Source organism: Phocoena sinus, chromosome 1 (genome assembly GCF_008692025.1).
Source record: "Phocoena sinus isolate mPhoSin1 chromosome 1, mPhoSin1.pri, whole genome shotgun sequence".
Classification (NCBI taxonomy): Eukaryota; Metazoa; Chordata; class Mammalia; order Artiodactyla; family Phocoenidae; genus Phocoena; species Phocoena sinus.
In genome coordinates this window covers 37,323,140-37,341,188 of record NC_045763.1, presented here as the reverse complement: position 1 = coordinate 37,341,188, position 18,049 = coordinate 37,323,140, and the positions used below count along the sequence as shown (strand labels likewise).

Below are 18,049 nucleotides of genomic sequence, written 5' to 3'. Positions count from 1 at the left end.
TCTTAAAAATATGGAGGCCGAGGTCCAATCTGTTTTTTGTTTGGTTTTTTCCCATAAATTTATTTATTTATTTATTTTTGCCTGTGTTGGGTCTTCGTTTCTGTGTGAGGGCTTTCTCTAGTTGCAGTGAGCGGGGGCCACTCTTCATCACGGTGCGCGGGCCTCTCACTGTCGCAGCCTCTCTTGTGGAGGACAGGCTCCAGACGTGCAGGCTCAGTAGTTGTGGCTCACAGGCCCAGTTGCTCCGCGGCATGTAGGATCTTCCCAGACCAGGGCTCGAACCTGTGTCCCCTGCATTGGCAGGCAGATTCTCAACCACTGCTCCACCAGTGAAGCCCTGATCTGTTTTTCATAGTGCAGCCATAGTGATTTTGCTTTTTCACAGTAAGCAGTATACAGAGAAAGCCCTCATGTGGCTTACATCTTAATAAGATACCCATAGTTTCTGTCCCAACTCTAACCAATATTCTTATTCATTTTCATGCAGGAAAGGAATGACAGAATTGGGTTCAGAGACTGTGCTACAGGCCAAGTGCCCCCAAACAAGTAGAAATGTTTATACTCAACTTTTAGATTCAAAGGCTTGGAACCTAACGTTTTCCCACACTGGCATCATTATCTTATTTGAAATTTTAAAGTAGTTCTTCTAGGGACTTCCCTGGTTGCGCAGTGGTTAGGAATCCGCCTGCCAGTGCAGGGGATGTGGATTCTAGCCCTGGTCTGGGAAGCTCCCACATGCCACGGAGCAACTAAGTCCATGCACCACGACTACAGAACCTGCACTCTAGAGACCGTGAGCCACAACTACTGAGCCCGCGTGCCACAACGACTGAAGCCTGTGCTCCTAGAGCCCGTGCTCCACAACAAGAGAAGCCACTGCAATGAGAAGCCCACACATCACAACGAAGAATAGCCTCCGGCTCACCACAACTAGAGAAAGCCTGTGCGCAGCAACGGAAGACCCAACACAGCCAAAAATTAATTAATTAATTTAAAATAAAAGTAAAAAAATAAAGTAGTCCTTCTATTGGGTCTCTTTTCATCAGGACTTAAGTCATTTCTCAAGAATATACTAAATACTCCTGAGGGCCTGAGGGAAATAAAAAATGTACTTTCTTAGCCCCTGATTTTCAACCACTGTGAAACTTGGCCACTGGGGAAGTTGTCTCATGCCCTTGACATGAAGACCCATTAACAAAAACTGCATAAAAGCATGAATAATAAATCTGTAGGACATTTACAGTTTGACAAAGCACTTTTAAGAGCTAGGCAGAGCAAGGATTATTATCCCCACCTTATTAAGGAGGAAGCTTAGGCTCAAAATTGTAAAGTGAGTCAGTCGCCCAAAACTACATAGTAAATAACAGATCGTGGCTGCCTAATTCGTAGTGTAATATGCTCTCTGTTGTGTTATTCTACTGGCTATGTCCAGGGGATAGAAATCTGGAGAAGAGTTACTTCTCAACTCTGCAGAAGGTTCTCTTCCTTAGTTCTAAAGTGAAGGCAGTCTTTAGCCATACTTAATCACATTTGAGTATAACTTTTCTACTTTGCTTTGAACAAATGACAATCAGTATTTTTAAATCTGCAACTAAGTTTAACTGAGAAAAAGCCTCTGTGAAGTTAATATACCTGAAAGCTATGAAGTTAGCAAATTAATTTTGATATTTTTCTTACTCTGGAAATTAATATTAACTTTTTCAGTAATGTGCACCTTTCTTTGGATTGGACCTAAATATGCCTTTAGTAATGTTAATTTTGCTAGATTTTATGGGTATGCTTATAAGTTTAGGACTTATTCTTACTTTAATTAGCCATAATTATCTGAAACTTGAACTTTGGAATGTTTTTTCTCCTCATTTTTTAATTCCGCCAGGTCACGATGGTAGCTCTGAAACTAACATATGCACCTTTTATTATTTGGCAAATATTTCTCCAGCAAATATAAGATTATTTTAAATTGCTTTCCTATTCACAGTGTGGAGTGCAGTAAAACAAGAAAATCTATGAAATTAGCTTCACCTTTGTTCCTGTCTCTACTATACCATTTGGTATATTATATTGTAATCATTTATTTGTCTGTGGTTTTTGAGAATAAGGACTTTGTCATGGCATTTTCAGAGGTAGTGTAGTATAAATAAAAGAAAATAAACTTTGGAGTCAGTCAGACCTGACTCCAAATCCTAGGTCTATCACTTTCCAGCTGAGGGCCCTTGGGCAAATTCCTTCACCTCTGAGCCTCAGTTTACATACCTTTAAAATAAGGAAAATAATACCAACTTCATAAGGTTGTTATGACAAATTATTAAATGCACCCAACACAGTTCTGCTACATAATAGGTGCTTCACAAATATTTGATATTCCTCTCCTTTTCGTGTTAGCATCCCTAGGCTAACAGGGATACTTAAAAAAAAGTTTGTTACTGGGCCTTCCCTGGTGGCGCAGTGCTTGAGAGTCCGCCTGCCGATGCAGGGGACGTGGGTTCGTGCCCCGGTTGGGGAGGATCCCACATGCCGCGGAGCGGCTGGGCCCGTGAGCCATGGCCGCTGGGCCTGCGCCTCCGGAGCCTGTGCCCCGCAACGGGAGAGGCCGCAACAGTGAGAGGCCCGTGTACTGTAAAAAAAAAAAAAAAAAAGTTTGTTACTTAAAGTCTTATTAAACTTTTGTTGAATGATTGTTTGAATACATATTTTGTCAAAGAAGAATCATATTTAAAGAATAAAGTTATTATAGAATGAATTTTCTATTGGATTTAACTTTTTTCAGTTTAGTTGTAACTTAAAAATGTATTCTCTTGGGCTTCCCTGGTGGCGCAGTGGTTGGGAGTTTGCCTGCCGATGCAGGGGACACGGGTTCGTGCCCCGGTCTGGGAAGATCCCACATGCTGTGGAGCGGCTGGGCCCGTGAGCCATGGCCGCTGAGCCTGCAAGTCCGGAGCCTGTGCTCCGCAACGGGAGAGGCCACAGTGGTGGGAGGCCCGCGTACCACAAAAAAACCAAAAAACAAACAAACAAAAAAAAAAAAAAAAAAAATGTATTCTCTCTACATTTCAAAATTATTGGTGCTGTGTGCTAGTGAGTGGAGGTTAACACTGCATAGTCTCATTGTACCAAGCTCTCTGCTTTCTACGTCTTATGAGGCTTCTTGCCTTTTAAGTATTCCACGTGGTTACCATTTTGGAAGTGTTTGTTCTGAGGAAGAAATGTTGCCCTTATCTTCCTTGTCTTTCCTTGTGGCATTCTTTTGATTTCTCTCATTTATAATGCTCACCTTACTCTAGATTGTACTGACATTATTTGTAGACTTGTCTTTGGCCACAAAGAGCTCAAAATCTACTACCGAGGTTCTTAACTTATTCAAGGTTCTTGAATAATCTTTTTGAGACTATGATAAAAGGTATGAAATGTACTCCCAGAAGAATGTACATATGTACAAACAAAAGTTTTCTTATTAGTTCTGGAGGTTCATGGACTCCAGGGTAAAGACTCTTTTTCTAGATTGTGTGTTTCTTAAGAGCAATACCTGGGGGGACTTACCTGGTGGTCAAGTGGGTAAGACTCCGCACTTCCAATGCAGGGGGCCCGGGTCCGATCCCCGGTCGCGGAACTAGATCCCACGTGCCTGCCGCCAAGAGTCCACATGCTGCAACTAAGAAGACTGCAAGCCGCAACTAAGAGCCCGCATGCCTCAACTAAGACCCGGCGCAGCCAAAACAGATAGATAGATAGATATTTTTTTTTAAAAAAAGCAATATCTGGGTTTCATTGACCTTTGACAGAGCCTACTGTGTATGTAGGAGATACTCAGCAAATAGTTTCTGAATTTATGAATTTAAATGCAAAATGAAAACCTTCAGGTTTCTTACTACAGAATCTCTAAACATGTCTTTTTTGTTTCCTTAGGCTTCCATCTCAGTGGCACAGTAACTGAGCCGGCCACTACTTCTGAACCAGCAGTGACTTATAAAGTTGCCATCAGTTTTGATCGATGCAAAATCACTTCAGTGGCGTGTGGCTGTGGGAACAAAGACATATTCTACTGTGCCCATGTGGTAGCGCTCTCACTCTACAGGATCCGTAAACCAGACCAAGTCAAACTGCGTCTTCCTATCTCAGAAACCCTTTTCCAGATGAATAGGGACCAGCTACAAAAGTTTATTCAGTATTTAATCACGGCACACCACACTGAAGTTCTTCCTACTGCACAGAAGCTGGCAGATGAGATTCTATCCTCCAACTCCGAAATCAACCAAGTAAACGGTAATTGTACAACATTTTTGTTGCTAAAAATATATTTTGTTGCTTTATTGCATGTTTAGAGATTGGGATACATTTGCCATTGTAATCACTCAACCTTAATCAGTTCATTCTATCCAAACTATTTATTAACTCTGTTTCTTAAAGCAATCCAATTGTCCACCTCATAAAGGTTTGGCAAAAAAGGACAGAGAATGTTAGAGTTACATATTGATCTAGTTTATGGACTTCATTTGTCCTTACAATCCCTGCCCCAGGAGCCTGGGATATTCAGGAGTGAGAGAAAGCATAAAAAGTTAGTGCCATTCAGTGAACTGAAATGGATATGAGAATTCCTTAACATTTCAGGAACCTGAATAGCATCAGGGTTATTCCAAAGAGCATCTGCTAGCATTGTGTTTATGAGCTATATAATGGGAGGGTTTATGAATGGAGAAAGATATTATGTTCACTTACTCATTCAACAAGGATATGTTGAGTACCTACACTGTGCAAGTGGTAGCGCTGATTGTTGAGAGCATAAAACAGACATGGTTCCTGCCTTCAAATAGCTTATAATCTAGTAGAAAAGACAGCTAAGTCTGAAATAAATGCTTGCATTTATTATGAAGCCAGGTTGTAGATATTTAATCACAGGAAACCGTTGAAGAATTTTGAGAAGAGGAGCTATATGAGCCAATTTTTCATTTTGTTGGTTAGGTCCTACTATGTTCCAGGCATCATGCAAGAGATTTTATACATGTTTATATATGTTAATTCATTTAGTTTTCAAAACTACTCTGTGAGGTAGGTATTATAACCATTTCCATTTTATAAATAAGGAAATTATTTATAACCTAGGCTCACCTGATTTCAGAACTCAGGTTTTTAATGCTTCTCTATACTACCTCTCTATTTTTAGAAGAAACTTTGGTATTAGTGTGAACAAGGCAGTGAGGCCAGATGAATGGCCTGTATAATACTATAGTATGTGCCAAAGGGCCTGCTTTTCCCAGTTGCCCAATAGAGCTAATCAAGTCCTACACACAGCCTCACCACTCCTCAGAAATAAGGATAGTCAGACAGGCTTCCAGGAACTCTCGCTAACTAGCCGAAATAATCTTCTGTTGTTTTATCCTCAAAGTTGTAGTGTTTACATGGTAACTGAGCTCTATTTGAGAGATACTGTTAAAGAGTAACTATATATATATATATATCTTCTTATCCCACATAGGGAGCCTGTTCTATTTCTATGACCTCCTTAAGTTTAGAGTTCTTAGGGACCTGAGTTCAGCTCCAGGTCTGTAACACCACAGCTGGGTTATGACCTACTTTCATGCATCATTCCCACTAGCTCTTTCTCAGAATTTTTGCCTATATCCAAGCTCTCTTGCCTTTTTCTTGAACTAACCACCTTGGTTGAGTGCCTGTATTGCACCTGCCTTGTTCATCACCACTGTCACCAAAGCAACCCTCTTTCCCCTTTACCACTGTGCTGAAGCAATCTTTATTCCTCGTTATACCTCCCATCTCAGCATCTTATTATATGTCTGAAATTAGTCTAAGCTGCCAGAGTGAACTTGAGATGTTATTCTCAACCTTCCCCAGGAACTACTACTTCTGTACCTGTGTTTATTCCAGACTAATATTAGCTTTCTACCCCAGGTTCCCTAGTTTTCCACAAGGTCTTTCTTAATATATTTCTAATAACCAGTGCTGATATAGGCAATGATACTGAAAATGATGAGGGCGAGGAGTGGAGATATCTTAGAGGCAAGGTGGACTGGATTCAACATCCAGGTGTGTAGGATGGGTGGGGAGTGAAGAAGAGGAAGATGAGAAAAAACTCAGTTCCAGAATGTCCAGCTACGATGGCTGGATTTGACAATAATGTTGCCATTCACTTAGGGAACGTAAGGGGAGGGATAAATTTAGGAGGAAGACGAATTCAGTTTAAGTTTGAGGTGCTTGTAGAACACTTAGGTGAAGATTTCTGGTACAAAATTAGGTATTGGATCTGGAGCTAAGGACAAAAGTCAGAATTTTGGAGTTATTAGCATAGAGATGATCTTTGAAGTCCTGTTTCTGTTCCCTGCTAAATCTATAAACACCTAGAACATCTTCCCTCTCCTCTCTCTCAAGCCCTACTCTTCACCAAAACAGACTTTAAAAAGCAGGAATAAAATTTCTAAAACTGCTAGCTACCTGCTTTTTTTTTTTTTTAATTTTGGTTGTGTTGGGTCTTCGTTGCTACATGTGGGCTTTCTCTAGTTGCGGTGAGCAGGGGCTACTCTTTGTTGTGGTGAGTGGGCTTCTCATTGCGATGGCTTCTCTTGTTGTAGAGCACGGGCTCTAGGCGCATGGGCTTCAGTAGTTGTGGCACACGGACTCAGTAGTTGTGGCTCATGGGCTCTAGAGTGCAGTCTCAGTAGTTGTGGCACATGGGCTTAGTTGCTCCACGGCATGTGGGATCTTCCCAGACCAAGGCTCGAACTCATGTCCCCTGCATTGGCAGGCGGATTCTTAACCACTGTGCCACCAGGGAAGCCCTAGCTACCTGCTTTTAATCCCAGGAATGGATCCAGGTATTGCTCTGCTCCTCATGTCCCTGAAAACTTTTATTAGTCCCTGTAAGTGGTTTTAGCTAGACTTTGCCTTGTCCCCTTTGGACTGGTGATTCAATTTGGACTATCTTTCCAACTCTTCATCTAGCACTGCTCCATGCTCTGTTTGTGATTTTCTCTGGTAACTCCATACCCCGAGATTCTCTGGCATATAGCATCCAGGCTAGGTCTTCAGTTGCTGTTTATCCATACAGAGAGTTTGGATAACAAGAGAAAATTACGATAACTTGAGGAGTTAGGTCAGGAACCATGTCTTACAAATTTCTGAGTCTCCATCACCAAGCATGGTACCTGGAAAATAATAAGGATTTGTTGGATGAATACAACAAATCCTTATTATTTGTTGTATTCATGCATATACAGGTGATGAAACAGGGGCCAGTGTAGGAATTAGCAAAGTAGAATGAGAAATGAGGAGAAGCTAGCAAGTAACTATAAAATTGAGTTTTAAGTATAAAATTGAGTTTTAGGAAGTAAATGGTCAACAATGTTGAATATTGTGGAAGATACAGACCAGAACTAACAAACATAGAACAGCAATTTGGGGGAAATAGAGACTATGCAGAGAGAAGAAAACCTTGAAAAATTATTATTAATATCATCATAGGAATAGAAGATATTTTAACCATGAAATAAAAACTGGATACTATAAAAAGAAATTCACAGAACAGAAAGAACTAATGAATATTACAAATATAATGGCAAAAAATATATATAACTAAGTGATGGAAAATAAAGGTAAGGAAACTTCCTATAGAGTAGAGCAGAAAGACAAAGAGATTTTTTTAAAAAAAGAAGATGAAGAGATGAAAAATAGGAAGAAAAAAGGCTGTTAAAAATTAAGAGAATGGGGCTTCCCTGATGGCACAGTGGTTGAGAATCTGCCTGTTAATGCAGGGGACACGGGTTCGAGTCCTGGCCTGGGAGGATCCCACATGCCGCGGAGCAACTAGGCCCGTGAGCCACAAATACTGAGCCTGCGCATCTGGAGCCTGTGCTCCGCAACAAGAGAGGCCGCGATAGCGAGAGGCCCGCGCACCGCGATGAAGAGTGGCCCCCGCTTGCCACAACTAGAGAAAGCCCTCGCACAGAAACGAAGACGCAACACAGCAAAAATAAATAAATTAATTAATAAACTCCTACCCCCAAAATCTTCTTAAAAAAAAAAAAAAAAAGAAAGAAGATAAAATAAAATAAAGTAAAATAAAATTAAATAAAGTTATTAAAATCAATGTTTTAAGTAATAACAAAAAGAAAGAAGAGAGCAACCAAACCAAAAAACAAATCCACCAATGATAACAAGAGCTATAAACTATACTAAAAACAAAATAAAAAAAAAAAACAACGGACAGACAGAACCCTAGGACAAATAGTAAAAGCAAAGCTATACAGACAAAATCACACACAGAAGCATACCCACACACACTCACAAAAAGAGAAAAAGGGAGAAATGTATATAAATATCATTGCTCCCAAAGTCCACCTCCTCAATTTGGGATGATTCATTGTCTATTCAGGTATTCCACAGATGCAGGGTACATCAAGTTGATTGTGGAGATTTAATCCGCTGCTCCGGAGGCTGCTGGGAGAAATTTCCCTTTCTTTTCTTTGTTCGCACAGCTCCTGGGGTTCAGCTTTGTATTTGGACCCGCCTTGCGTGTAGGTCGCCTGAAGGCGTCTGTTCTTCGCTCAGACAGGACGGGGTTAAAGGAGCAGCTGATTTCGGGGGCTCTGGCTCACTCAGGCTTGGGGGAGGGAGGGGTACGGATTCAGGGTGAGCCTGCGGTGGCAGAGGCCATCATGACATTGCAACAGCCTGAGCTGCACCGTGTGTTCTCCCGGGGAAGTTGTCCCTGGATCATGGGACCCTGGCAATGGTGGGCTGCGTAGGCTCCCAGGAGGGGAGGTGTGGATAGTGACCTGTGCTTGCACACAGGCTTCTTGGTGGCTGCAGTAGCAGCCTAAGCATCTCATGCCCGTCTCTGGGGTCTGTGCTGATAGCCGCGGCTCACGCCCATCTCTGGAGCTCCTTTAAGCAGCGCTCTTAATCCCCTCTCCTTGTGCAACAGGAAACAAAGAGGCAAGAAAAAGTGTCTAGCCTCTTCGGCAGCTCCAGACTTTTTCCTGGACTCCCTCCCACCTAGCTGTGGCGCACTAGCCCCCTTCAGGTTGTGTTCACCCAGCCAACCCCAGTCCTCTCCCTGGGATCCGACCTCCGAAGCCCGAGCCTCAGCTCCCAGTGCCCGCCCGCCCCAGTGGGTGAGCAGACAAGCCTCTCAGGCTGGTGAGTGCTGGTCGGCACCTATCTTCTGTGCGGGAATCTCTCCTCTTTGCCCTCCACACCCCTGTTGCTGCGCTCTCCTCCGTGGCTCCAAAGCTTCCCCTCTCCACCACCTGCAGTCTCCACCCACGAAGGGGCTTCCAAGTGTGTGGAAACCTTTCCTCCTTCACAACTCCCTCCCACTGGTGCAGGTCCCATCCCTATTCTTTTGTCTCTGTTTTTCCTTTTTTCTTTTGCCCTACCCAGGTGCATGGGGAGTTTCTTGCCCTTTGGGAGTTCCAAAGTGTTCTGCCAGTGTTCAGTAGGTGTTCTGTAGGAGTTGTTCCACATGTACATGTATTTCTGATGTATTTGTGGGGAGGAAGGTGATCTCCACATCCTACTCTTTGCCATCTTGAAGCTCCCCGCAAAAACAATCTTGAGAAAGAAAAATGGAGCTGGCAGAATCAGGCTCCTGGACTTCAGACTACACTACAAAGCTACAGTAATCAAGACAGTATGGTACTGGCACAAAAACAGAAATATAGATCAATGGAACAGGATAGAAAGCCCAGAGATAAACCCACACACATATGGTCACCTTATTTTTAATAAAGGAGGCAAGAACATACAGTGGAGAAAAGACAGCCTCTTCAATAAGTGGTGCTGGGAAAACTGGACAGCTGCATGTAAAAGAATGAAATTACAACACTCCCTAACACCATACACAAAAATAAACTCAAAATGGTTAAAGACCTAAATGTAAGGCCAGACACTATCAAACTCTTAGAAGAAAACATAGGCAGAACACTCTCTGACATAAATCACAGCAAGATCCTTTTTGACCCACTCCTAGAGAAATGGAAATAAAACCAAAAATAAACAAATGGGACCTAATGAAACTTAAAAGCTTTTGCACAGCAAAGGAAACCATAAACAAGACCAAAAGACAACCCTCAGAATGGGAGAAAACATTTGCAAATGAAGCAACTAACAAAGATTAATCTCCAAAATTTAGACACAGCTCATGCAGCTCAACATCGAAAAAAGAAACAACCCAATCCAAAAATGGGCAGAAGACCTAAATAGACATTTCTCCAAAGAAGATATACAGATTGCCAACAAACACATGAAAGAATGCTCACATCACTAATCATTAGAGAAATGCAAATCAAAACTACAATGAGGTATCACCTTACACTAGTCAGAATGGCCATCATCTAAAAGTCTACAAACAATAAATGCTGGAGAGGGTGTGGGGAAAAGGGAACCCTCTTGCACTGTTGGTGGGAATATAAATTGATACAGCCACTATGGAGAACATTATGGAGGTTCCTTAAAAAACTAAAAATAGAATTACCGTATGAGCCAGCAATCCCACTACTGGGCATATACCCTGAGAAAACCATAATTCAAAAAGAGTCATATACCACAATGTTCATTGCAGCTCTGTTTTCAATAGCCAGGACATGGAAGCAACCTAAGTGTACATCGACAGATGAATGGATAAAGAAGATGTGGCACATATACACAATGGAATATTACTCAGCCATAAAAAGAAATGAAATTGAGTTATTTGTAGTGAGGTGGATGGACCTAGAGTCTGTCATACAGATGAAGTAAGTCAGAAAGAGAAAAACAAATACCATACACTAACACATATATATGGAATCTAAAAAAAAAAAAAAAAAAGGTCATGAAGAACCTCAGGGCAAGACGGGAATAAAGATGCAGACCTACTAGAGAATGGACTTGAGGATATGGGGAGGGGGAAGGGTAAGCTGGGACGAAGTGAGAGAGTGTCATGGACATATATACACTACCAAAAGTAAAATAGCTAGCTAGTGGGAAGCAGCCGTATAGCACAGGGAGATCAGCTTGGTGCTTTGTGACCACCTAGAGGGGTGGGATAGGGAGGGTGGGAGGGAGACGCAAGAGGGAGGAGATATGGGGATATATGTATATGTATAACTGATTCACTTGGTTATAAAGTAGAAATTAACACACCACTGTAAGGCAATTATACTCCAATAAAGATGTTAAAAAATGCAACAGGTGTTTAAGAGAAGTAATTATAAAGTACTAAGAAGAGTGTTACTGCCTTTTTATGCATATGAGCGTAAGATGGACATAGATTTGATGGTGGCAATTGGGTATATGGCTAATTCAGTGAGGGGTAAAAAAGTCCTGCCAAGTGAACTAAGCAATAGGTGGATTTTGGCAGCATTAACCTCTCTGTATACTTACTTTATGGTTTCCATTTCTCATTGCAGCCGTGACTGTAGAGCTGAGGCAGTATTGATGAGAAGTAGTGTTTTCTGGCCAAAGAACAGGTTGTGGGGAGAGGAAAGGAAGTAAAGGATAAAAGCATAAGTAAAGTCATAAGGAAATGTCATTGACTTCTGCGAATACTAAGTTTCTAGCTGAAACATAGCGTAAGTATAGGAAAGACAAGGTTAGAAACATAGCGTCAGTATAGGAAAGACAAGGTTAGAAATGAAGGAGCCTGACCGGGGAGGGTCCTGAATGCTAGGCTGAATTTGGACTTCATTTATTAAGAATAGTTTATCACTAAATACTTCTGAGCAGGGAAGTGATATGATCAGAACTCGGTTTAGAATACTACATTTGAAGAAAAGTAGCATGTAGTAGATTCCATAAACTGGATGCTTATAGTGTTAATTAGTATTTATAGAATAAATTAATGTGTGAGCCCTCCTGATTCCCTGGAGAATAAGATGCACTAAAAAAGCTTAGCAGGGGCTTCCCAGGTGGTACAGTGGTTAAGAATCCGCTTGCCAATGCAGGGGACACGGGTTTGAGCCTTGGTCCAGAAGATGCCACATGCCACGGAGCAACTAAGCCCATGTGCCACAACTACTGAGCCTGCGCTCTAGAGCCTGCGAGCCACAACTATTGAGCCCTTGTGCCACAACTACTGAAGCCCGCACACCTAGAGCCCATGCTCCACAACAAGAGAAGCCACTGCAATGAGAACCCTGTGCGCCACAACAAAGAGTAGCCCCCACTCACTGCAACTAGAGAAAGCCCATGCACAGCAATGAAGACCCAACGCAGCAAAAATAAATAAATAAATAAATTTATTTTAAAAAGCTTAGCAGAAGAGCAGCTTTTCTCTGCAGATTTCATTTAAGCAAGCCTTTGATCTAAGAGTACAAGAAGGTTGGTAGACGTACTGATGAAACACAACATGAATTTGTAACCGACTGCATGACCACACCTATAGCATATTGACTTACGGTCTTTTGTCACTTGGAGACAGGGTTCTAAAAACTTATCATAGGACTTTGTCTTTGAGAAGGTGACAGAAGAAGATTCAGTTTTCATTCCACAAATATTTCCCAGGTGCTTGTCATATTACCAGCACTGTGCTATAGGTAATTCAACTGTGAGCAAGGAGCTAACAGGCTACTAGGGGAAAGGGATGCATAAATAACTAAAACTGTGTTTTAAGTGATGTTGCTGAGGTGAGCCCAGATATGAAAGATATCTTGAGTGCAAATTTGTAAAATTATATCACCATGTATATAACTCCGCCTGTGCTTCAGGGGCAAGTTTCTTTTTTCTTTTTCTTTTTTTTTTTTTTTTTTTGTGGCTGCATTGGATCTTCGTTGCTGTGTGCGGGCTTTCTCTAGTTGTGGTGAACGGAGGCTACTCTTCGTTGTGGTGCGCGGGCTTCTCATTGCAGTGTCTTCTCTTGTAGCAGAGCATGGGCTCTAGGTATGTGGGCTTCAGTAGTTCTGGCTCGCGGGCTCTAGAGCACAGGCTCAGTAGTTGTGGCACACAGGCTTAGTTGCTCCACGGCATGTGGGATCTTCCAGGACCAGGGCTCGAACCCATGTCCCCTGCATTGGCAGGCGGATTCTTAACCACTGGGCCACCAGGGAAGTCCCCAGGGGCAAGTTTTTAGAAATTTAGAAGTTTTGACACCACTTGAGAAGCTACAATTTTATAGTGAACTTTAAAAAGAGAATTTTTTATTTTCTAAGGAAGTATTTTTTAATTTTAAAATAATATGTGTGCTTTAAGGCTTATTTGAACTTCATAGAAAAACAAAAAAGAAGAAAAAATGTCATTCTCTTAGGGAAAAAAAATACATCACTATTTTCATGTTTGTGTATTTCCTTCTGGGCTTTTCCCCCCAGGATGGTATTTGTAGACTTCGGAAGAGGATACAACTGAGAGTTTAGTGAACATGAAACTAGCATTAGCTCTCTTACATTTGTTTAGGCCCACACAATTGACAAAGCCCAGATTAAGGCAGAATACTCATCTGTTTCTGAATATATTCACAGAGGGCCCCTCCTGCTGAATGTGTAGGGTAGGAACTCAAGGGATTCATTTCATCATTCCCATTCCTCACAGGTGCCCCTGACCCCACAGCTGGGGCCAGCATTGATGATGAGAACTGTTGGCATTTGGACGAGGAACAGGTGAAAGAACAAGTGAAGCTCTTTCTCTCCCAGGGTGGTTACTATGGCTCTGGAAAGCAACTCAATTCAATGTTTGCCAAGGTAAGATATGAAAAGTTTTTTTTTTTTAAGTAAACTGGGCTCACCACACTTCTGGCTTCATGCGTTGTAGCTAGCTCACTTGACCTACCTGTACTGAATGCTTGAAAACTAACTGTGGGGAGGGGAGCTGAGCAGAGCAGACTTGAGCAGGTTGCATCCAGGGACCCCTACTGCCTCACCCTGGCAGTCCTCTTCCTTCTGCTCAGCTCTCTAAGTGAGTTAGCATTCCTAGGGGGATTAGTAATGAAGCTACCTTCCCTCTGCTTTGAACCCAAGGCTGCCCGATGAGGCTTTAAAGAGACTTAGTATTTTGGAACTGGGGACTCTCACAGCAGGCTTTCTCTCTCTTTTTTTTTTTCTTAACACCTTTAGTGAAATATAAATCACATAGCATAAAATTCACCCATTTTAAAAAGTGTACAATTCAATGGTTTTTAATATATTCACAGATATGTACAGCTATCACCACAGTCAACTTTAAAACATTTTCATTATCTTAAAAAGAAACCCCATACCCTTTACCTATCACTCCCCTATTCCCCATGCCCCACTCCCCCAGCCCTAAGCAACCACTAATCTACTTTCTGTCTCTATAGATTTCCCTATTCTGGACTGGCTTCTTTCTCCTGGAATAGTATTTTAAAGTATTTAAAAACACATCCATGCTGTAGCATGTGTCAGTACTTCATTCCTTTTTATGGCCAAGTAATATTCCATTATATGGATACCACACTTTTTGTTTATCCATTTGTCTGTTGATGGGCATTTGGATTGTTTCCATTTTTTAGCTATTATAAATAATGCTGCTATAAACATTCTTGCACAATGTTTCTGTGTGGACATATATATTTTCATTTCTCTCTAGGCATGGAATTGATAGGCCATATGGTAGCTCTGTGTTTAATCATTTGAGGAATTTCTAGACTGATTTCCAAAGTGGCTACATCATTCTACATTCCCGCCAAACAATGTATGAGGGTTCTGATTTCTCTATATCCTTGCCAACACTTATTATCTGGCTTTTTGATTCTAGCCATCCTTGTGAAGTGGTATCTCATTGCCCACAGCAGCCTTTCTTGATGCATGCAAAGAATTTACATACAGAACAAGAGGCCTTCTTTTTGGCTCTTTGGATATGCTGTGCTTAGTTACTTCATCTTCTCCTCCCCCTCCTCCCTTTCTTTCTCCTCCTACTTTGTCATGATGTGCAGTCACCAACTCTTGCCCCTCCTTATGTGTCAGGTTCGAGAGATGCTGCGGATGAGAGATTCCAATGGAGCCAGGATGCTGACGCTAATAACTGAGCAGTTTATGGCTGACCCACGACTCACACTCTGGAGACAGCAAGGAACAACCATGACAGATAAGTGCAGGCAGCTCTGGGATGAGCTAGGTAAGTCCGCATACCTCAGCGAAGTGCTCTGTCTATCCTATCAGCTTGCCCCCTGGCAATAGTTTTAATGAACATTTGCCATCAGTCATTACATGGATCTTGCTAAGTGAACTTTAGCCCAATTGGCAGAAGATTTAGGCTCTACAGAGGCTACCCAGAGTAATTCTGAACTCACTTGTGTTTCTTCCACAGCATTGTGCTTTGCTATTGACATCTGCATTCTTTTCCAGATGTTACCACATAGAAGCCTTTGGTGAGAGAAAACCTTTTGCCTTGGCTTCTGTTCCATGGCATTAGCCTGGCTCTCCGGATACTTACCAAACTCACTTTTCTTGCTTTCCCTGGGTCTGCTTTTCTTTATCACCCCCAGACAAACCTCTTAGACATAAGGCAGTTTCCAAGACTTGGGCCTTGGACTTCTATTCTTTCTCTATACTCCTTTGAGAACTCTGTTTTTTCAATAGCATGGCTTCAGAGTTTCCTTTATGATGATCTCATCCTCATCTTCTTTCCACTTATCTGAGTTCCAGTCTCATATTAGCAACTGCCCTATGACCATTTCTCCTGAAAAAAATCTCCTGATTACCTCAAACTTGAGAAACCCAAAAATGAAATCAGGGCTTCTGTGAAAAGAGATTCCCCTGAACCTGGCATTGGCACCACCATTTCTTACTCTACCAAACTTGTTGTCAAGCACTCATTTTTTGTTCATTCCCTACATTCAGTCACCAAATTAATTTGATTCCTTGACCTTCAGAATGCAATTTAGTGTCCATTCACACTTTTTACTTCCCATCACCACTGATCTGGTTGAGGGCCTTGGGACTTTTAGATTAAATTAGACCTGTGGCCCCCTGACTGGCTTCTCTGTTCTAGATTCTTCTCATCAAGGCCATCTTCTTTAGTCATTATTTCCCTTTATCATTCCCCTGTTCCAAGGCTAGTTTTGCAGGGCTAATACTCAGTTCCTCCCCCTGTTTGCAGAATCCTCCATACTCTGAACTCATATCCAAGTCATGGCCCCACTCTTGGGTTATACTGGAAAACTTCCATATGACATATTCTAAAAGTTCTGTTATACCTTCTCCATACTCCCTCCAGCCCAGAAAGCAACGACAAACTTTCCACTCATACAAAATAGCACAAGAAAAAAACTAAAGTTTAGGGGCTTCCCTGGTGGCGCGGTGGTTGAGAGTCCGCCTGCTGATGCAGGGGACGCGGGTTCATGCCCCAGTCTGGGAGGATCCTGTGTGCCGCAGAGCGGCTGGGCCCGTGAGCCGTGGCCGCTGGGCCTGCGCGTCCAGAGCCTGCGCTCCGCAGCAGGAGAGGCCACAGCGGTGAGAGGCCCGCATAACACAAAAAAAAAACTATAGGATTTTAGTGAATTCCCCTGAAGCATATACAGTATAGTCTTAGGGCTAAAAGCCATGGGGAATGAGGCTTAATGACTCTGGGACTATACTTGGTTACTTTGGGGCTACTGAGGGTAGGATTTTGATTTGGGTGCTAAGGCTTCTTGATATCACCTGGGGCACTAATGGCTTTGGAGTTCTCATTAATAATGAAGAGCTACATTATTGAGCGTTATGTGCCAGACTCTGTGTTAAAGATTGTACACACATTGTTTCCTGTAATTCTCATAACAAACCTATGAGGTAATTGTGTGTTTGTTGCAAAGAAACAGAGACAGCTCTAGTTACTTCTGGATACAGAATAAAATAAAGAATTATAGAAAACTGTCTCTCTGACACAATCACACTTTCTGAAGTACAGGAATGTTGAACTATTAGTCTAAAGTTACTGGTCCAACCAGTTGTGACCAGGGTCACAATGCATGGCATGTTGGGAACAGCTTCTTATACTCTTTCCTCAGAAGGAATTGTAGGCATGGACTTCCTTCTAGGGTAACATATCAGCTTAGGGGAGACAAATGAGCTCCAAAAAGTTACTTGTTCAAGGTCACACACTAGTAAGTGGTGGCTCTAACACCAGAACCCCAATCTGTCTGAATCCAAATCAAACATCCTTCTGTAACATCTCCCTCAATTTCACCTTGTTATGTACTATTTTCCCCCAAAGTGCATGTTTCTTAAGAATTTGAAATTAGCCTTCAGAGAGTCAGTTTCATCTGAGGCCTGAATCTCTTGGGAATAATTTCTGTGACAATCATGGGATTGTTTTGTGGATTTGGGCTTGGCCTTTGGGGCAATGGTAGGTAAGAGGAAGTAAGCAGAGCTAGATCCCAGTGCTTTTAATGCTTTTGTCATATACTTAGGTTCATTATGAAAAGCTCTTGATTGTGATATTTTCATATCTACAAAATTGCTATATCAACCTTCCAAGAAACGCTCAGCATTCTGCAAAGACAGTGGTTCCCAAACTTCTCAAAATAACCTGGAGTACTTGTTTAAACAGATTGCTGGACCCTGTCCCCAGAGTTTCTGATTACATAGGTTGGAGTAGGGCCTGATAATTTGCATTTCTAACCAATTCCCTGGAGATGCTGATGCCATGGTTCCAGAGACCACATTTTGAAAAACACTGCACTAAGAGAAGCCTTATTGGGTCAGACACTAGAGCAAGTGCATTCATGCTTCCCTTGACTACTCTGAGGGTTCCTTACTGGTCACAAGGCCTGCTTCTCTGGGGAGGGCCTCGACAGGGATTGTAGGAATTTAGAGGAGTGGGCTCACTACCTTCAGTTCCTAAACCAGAGATAACAGAAGCAATCAGACATGAAGTTTTCTCATCTCTCCATGTCTGTACACATATGCTTTTTTTTTTTTTTTTTTTGCGGTACGCGGGCCTCTCACTGTTGTGGCCTCTCCCATTGCGGAGCACAAGCTCCGGACACGCAGGCTCAGCGGCCATGGCTCACGGGCCCAGCTGCTCCGCGGCATGTGGGATCTTCCCGGACCGGGGCACAAACCCGTGTCCCCTGCATTGGCAGGCAGACTCTCAACCACTGCACCACCAGGAAAGCCCCCACATATGCTTTTAA

At 42.3% G+C, this 18,049-nt stretch overlaps 1 protein-coding gene across 1 annotated transcript in view; it reads left to right on the top strand.

Moving 5' to 3' along the window:
- ZSWIM5 (zinc finger SWIM-type containing 5) overlaps window positions 1–18,049 on the top strand; it is a 256,329-nt gene that overhangs the window by 188,853 nt on the left and 49,427 nt on the right. Inside the window, exons 2-4 of the mRNA XM_032606638.1 lie at window positions 3,904–4,260; window positions 13,507–13,655; window positions 14,898–15,048. Coding sequence (XP_032462529.1) covers window positions 3,904–4,260; window positions 13,507–13,655; window positions 14,898–15,048 — 657 coding nt within the window. The remainder of the gene's footprint in view (window positions 1–3,903; window positions 4,261–13,506; window positions 13,656–14,897; window positions 15,049–18,049) is intronic.